This window comes from Amborella trichopoda, chromosome 11 (assembly GCF_054954075.1).
Source record: "Amborella trichopoda isolate Santa Cruz 75 chromosome 11, AtrichopodaSantaCruz75HAP2 v2.0, whole genome shotgun sequence".
Classification (NCBI taxonomy): domain Eukaryota; kingdom Viridiplantae; phylum Streptophyta; class Magnoliopsida; order Amborellales; family Amborellaceae; genus Amborella; species Amborella trichopoda.
The window spans coordinates 46946838-46951318 of record NC_142346.1 but is presented as its reverse complement, the minus strand read 5'-3'; the positions used below and the strand labels follow the sequence as shown (position 1 = coordinate 46951318).

Genomic DNA, 4481 nt, shown 5'->3' with positions numbered 1-4481 from the left:
GTTTTCAAATGTTAATGAAAATGGTAACTTAGATCGGTAGCTGAGATTCAAGAAGTGCTACCACCATGACCTCAACCCCATTACCTATCTGCTCATACTAATATAAGCAAAACATCCTTCCATAATTTTCAGTTTGTGGGACAATGAAATGACATGTATGGCAAAAAATCTTTATAATGAATTGGAAAATAAAGTAAAAGGATATTGAAAAGAAATTTAGATCGTCCTTCAATAGAGTTAGAGCAAAAGCTTTTACACGATGCCATTTCTCTTGTGAACAAATCTGAATTTGTCACTTCCCAACCCATGTTGACGAAGTGATTTAAGACTACTGTTTTTTTGTATATGTTCGCGTGAGAGAATACTGTACATTTGCTCCCTCATCTGAAAGTGACACTTGGGAGGATTTTTTTTTTAATATGAAAGTCTAGAACTCACCTAAAAATCACCAGATGATTAATTTTAAGAAAAACAATGGATTTTGGGTTCTTCGGCCTTTAAATTTCACCATCGAAAAGATGGACATGTCAAATCTTGGGACGTTATTTCATTCAGGAGCACCGAGTGTGATTTGCCATTTTTCTTTTATGAGGCTAGTCACTGCATTGAAGAGGATACATCCCCAAAACTTTTGGGGCCAAAAGATACTTCTTGATCGGGTTTTACCCAAAAAAAGCAATGGACAATATGCTCCTGCAACAGCATAGAATCTTTTGAAAGTAAATATCTCCTTTCAATCAGCATGATTCTTGCCATACAAAATTATGCCCAAACACATATGGCTAAAAACAAATTCAAAAAAATGTAATGCAAATCAAAATTTCTTGTGTGTGCTCTTCTGAAAGCGGGTCCACCATTGACTTGGGGACCCTGTAGAAAGCGAGTCCACCATTGTTTATCGAAAGTTATGGAGCTATATCAGTCATATTTAAAATTTGAACCAAGCTGCACTAGCAAACACCTTACGGATGAGCTATAAAGATCACTTTCCATTTGTCCATGGTCGACTAATTCGGTTCATTGTTAAGAAGCTCAATGTACCATTTAAACCAGGGTTATTAGGATTGGACTGGCTATCAAATTAGCATGGGGATCGGACTGGCTATCAAACTAGTGTGGGGATCGGTCTAATTAAAATCAATCCAACCACAGGTCTAATTGGACCGGATTTTAAAAAAAAAATGAAAGAAAAATAGATGTAATAGTATAAAAATATGAATGTAATAAAAAGAATTGCCCAATTTCATTTAGTTGGTTGAATCCGTTAAAACTAGCTAGTCTGACTTATCAAAACCGGTCAAATTTAGTTTTGTCTAGTATTTTAGCTAACTTGATTTTACCTTGGACAAGACCGGCCAAGGTACTGATAGACCCATTGGACCACCTGTTCGGTCTTTATAACTATAATTTCAAAAACTAGGGTTTGTCTCATGGCGGTCTTGCAAGATTGGATTGTTCATTTGGTTGTGTAGCCAAAATTCCTTTGGGGATTTTTGACCTAAAATATTTGTAATAGATAACTTATTGGGTAATTCAGTGGTAGGAATTGAACTTGAGACATAGGATTGTTAATGACATCTGCTAAACCATTTAATCTCAATAAATAAATAAAATTTAACCAATTTCAAAATGGGTGGCTGTAAGAGTGTCATTAGACGTCAAATTTAATGGTCTGATTGTGACATGTAAATAGTCCCCAATTGCATATGAAATTCAGTAGAAGAGATATTTTCAAATCACTTTGCAATGTGGGGGATTTTATTTGTGTCCATACTTCTCACCCTTGTAAATTTGTTAAAAAAGATATTAATTAAATTTATATAACCAAATAGGGGTACTTTGGTTATTTTTATCATTTTCTCTTTTCGGGTGGTTTTTATTAGATTTTTCTGAAGGATAAAGCAAGAATTTTTGCTTAACCGTTTATCCAATAAAGCGGTTTTCTAGCCTTAGGACGTGTCCTTAACCCCACAAAATCCGCACTCTAAAACTCCCTGTAAATTCCATTAAATTTTTCTTCTCTCTCTTGGAAAATAGAAAACAAAGGGAAAGGAGAAACCGCTCAATTCATCGGAAGCCACGCCTCTCTTTGGCAGGAAAACGCCCCATATTGCCGGAATTCGGCATTGGAAAAGGGGATTTTCTCGCCGGGAAAGACGACCCAATTGCTGGAATCCCGCATATTCTCACCGGGGAACAGACCCAACTCTTCTCTGGTGGGGGTTCTTCTATTTTGCAGTTACGTGAGAGTGGCTTCTCGAGATTCCGGCGAAGATCTCCGGTACTTTTGGCCAATTTCACTGGTTTCCTCCAGGAATTCGATCCAGTTTGTGGTTATTTCACGGATTTTGAGGCCAATTTGATCGGTTTTCCGGCCAATTACATTGATTTTCAAGCCGAATTCACCGGTTTTTCAACCAAGATCCATCCGCAACAGTGCATTTCATTCCCTTCTTCTTCTCTATGCATCTAAAAAGAGCGTATCATTTGATCTCAGAATTGGGTTCACAAACCCCAATTCACCATAGCGCATCCCCATTTCCCTTCATATCACCACCATTTCCCCTGCAATTTGCTCCCCCAATTTCCGGCAACTCAAAATGGGTCCGAAAAAGCCCATTTCCTGGGTTCGAGGAAAGCCCATTGGCTCTGGTTCTTTCGGAATTGTAAGCCTCGCCATGGACAAATCAACTGGCGAGTTATTCGTTGTCAAATCTGCTGACGAATCGCTCTCGAAGCCCTCTTTTGAAGTTTTACAAAACGAGTCACATATCCTACTCGGAATCGACTCGCCTCACATCGTACGGCGCTTAGGAGACGACTTCTCCGAGATCGACGGCTCAAAAAGGGGGAACCTCTTCATGGAGTACATGGCGGGGGGCAACCTCGCCGAAATCTTGGGAAATTTCGGGGGTTCACTGGCTGAGCCGGTAATCCGGTCATACACAAGAGAAATATTGAAGGGGCTCTCGTACCTGCATGAAAATCAAATTGTTCATGGTGACCTCAAATGTAAAAATGTATTATTTGGGCCCTGTGGGAAAATAAAATTAGGAGACTTTGGGTGTGCAAAAAAGATAAACAAAGGGAAAACCATAGAAAGGGGTTTCACAGTTGAGGGCACCCCTTTGTTTATGGCACCTGAGGTCTTGAGGAGGGAGGAATTAGGGTTTGGATGTGACATTTGGGCCCTGGGGTGTACGGTCATTGAGATGGCTACCGGGAAACCGGCTTGGTCCGGTGGCCACGAGGTGGACCCCATGGCCGCGATTTACAGGATCGCATTTTCGCGAGATTTTCCCGAGTTCCCGGCGAGATTTTCAAGGGAGGGGAGGGACTTTTTGAGGAGATGCTTTGAGAGGGACCCTCGAGAGAGGTGGGGGTGTGAGCAACTACTCGCGCACCCATTTCTATCGGGCCGAGAAATCGGCGATGCGGAGTTTGGATCGCCGATGAGGTGGGGAGAGGGCCTCGAGTTGCCAATTTTTAGGGGTGAGGGAGTTGGATCGCCGAGGAGACAAGAGGAGGGGGATCTTCAACCCAATGGATTGCCGATTTTGGAGGGGGTGAGGAGAAAGATTGATGGTTCCGGATCCGCGAATTTGAATGGGTTTGGATCACCGGGAAGAAAGACGGAAAGTTTTGGATCGCCGACTAGCATTTTGGATGTGGATTTCTGCAAATGGAATGAGAATGACGATGACGAAGAGGGATGCACGGACAAGGATGAGGGCTATAGGGACATGGACTTGCTGAGGAGGATGTTGGCCTTGAGGACGGGACACATGAAAGGGGTCGAGAACGACGAGTTCTTCAATTCATCGCCGAGGTGGCTCATGGTCAGGTCCAATGGTGGATCTTAGCCATTTCAATAGATGTATTTAACATTGAAAAAAAATTAGTGTACCACAACATTTGAGAAATTTTATTTTAGACATTGTGCTTAGTCTCAACCACCCAATTTTACAGTTAATGGCCAATAATAGTTGTGATCTCCTTGTACAAAAAATAAAAGAAGTTTATATAAGGTTGCAACCTTAAAATGTAGAATTACATACACACCTAAAAAATCCATTGGAAAATGTTGCTTTAATGTTGAAAACAAATCCATTGGAAAATATTGTTTTAATGTTGAAAACAAATCCATTGGACAAATGTTGTTTTAATGTTGAAAACCCTCTAATTGATCATCGCGATATCGAGTGTATGAATATGACAAAAAAAAAAAAAAAAATTTTGAGTCCCATAAATAGTGTATCTTCCAACACATCATCTAGACCGTCCATTTTTCAAGATTTTCATATATTTATAGACCTACTTGATTTTAACTATTTTTTAATTTTAAAATTTTATAAATACATATAAAAATCGATTTTGAGATAATTTTAAGAATTTTTTATACCAAAATTACATGTTATGATAAAATTTGGAGGTACATCTTAATTGGATTGTTAATGGTTGCAACCTTATAGAAACCGCAT

At 39.7% G+C, this 4481-nt stretch overlaps 1 protein-coding gene across 1 annotated transcript; it reads left to right on the top strand.

Annotated features, from left to right (window-relative positions):
* The first annotated feature begins 1931 nt into the window (after positions 1-1931).
* Positions 1932-3932, top strand: LOC18427725 (mitogen-activated protein kinase kinase kinase 18). Its single transcript, XM_006836771.4, has one exon. The coding sequence runs from the start codon at positions 2601-2603 to the stop codon at positions 3861-3863; it is 1263 nt and encodes a 420-aa protein (XP_006836834.1). The 5' UTR covers positions 1932-2600; the 3' UTR covers positions 3864-3932.
* Positions 3933-4481: the final 549 nt, after the last annotated feature.

Excerpts from the sequence above, each read along its gene's own strand:
- LOC18427725 (XM_006836771.4), top strand. The coding sequence starts at position 2,601 with ATGGGTCCGAAAAAGCCCATTTCCTGGGTTCGAGGAAAGCCCATTGGC.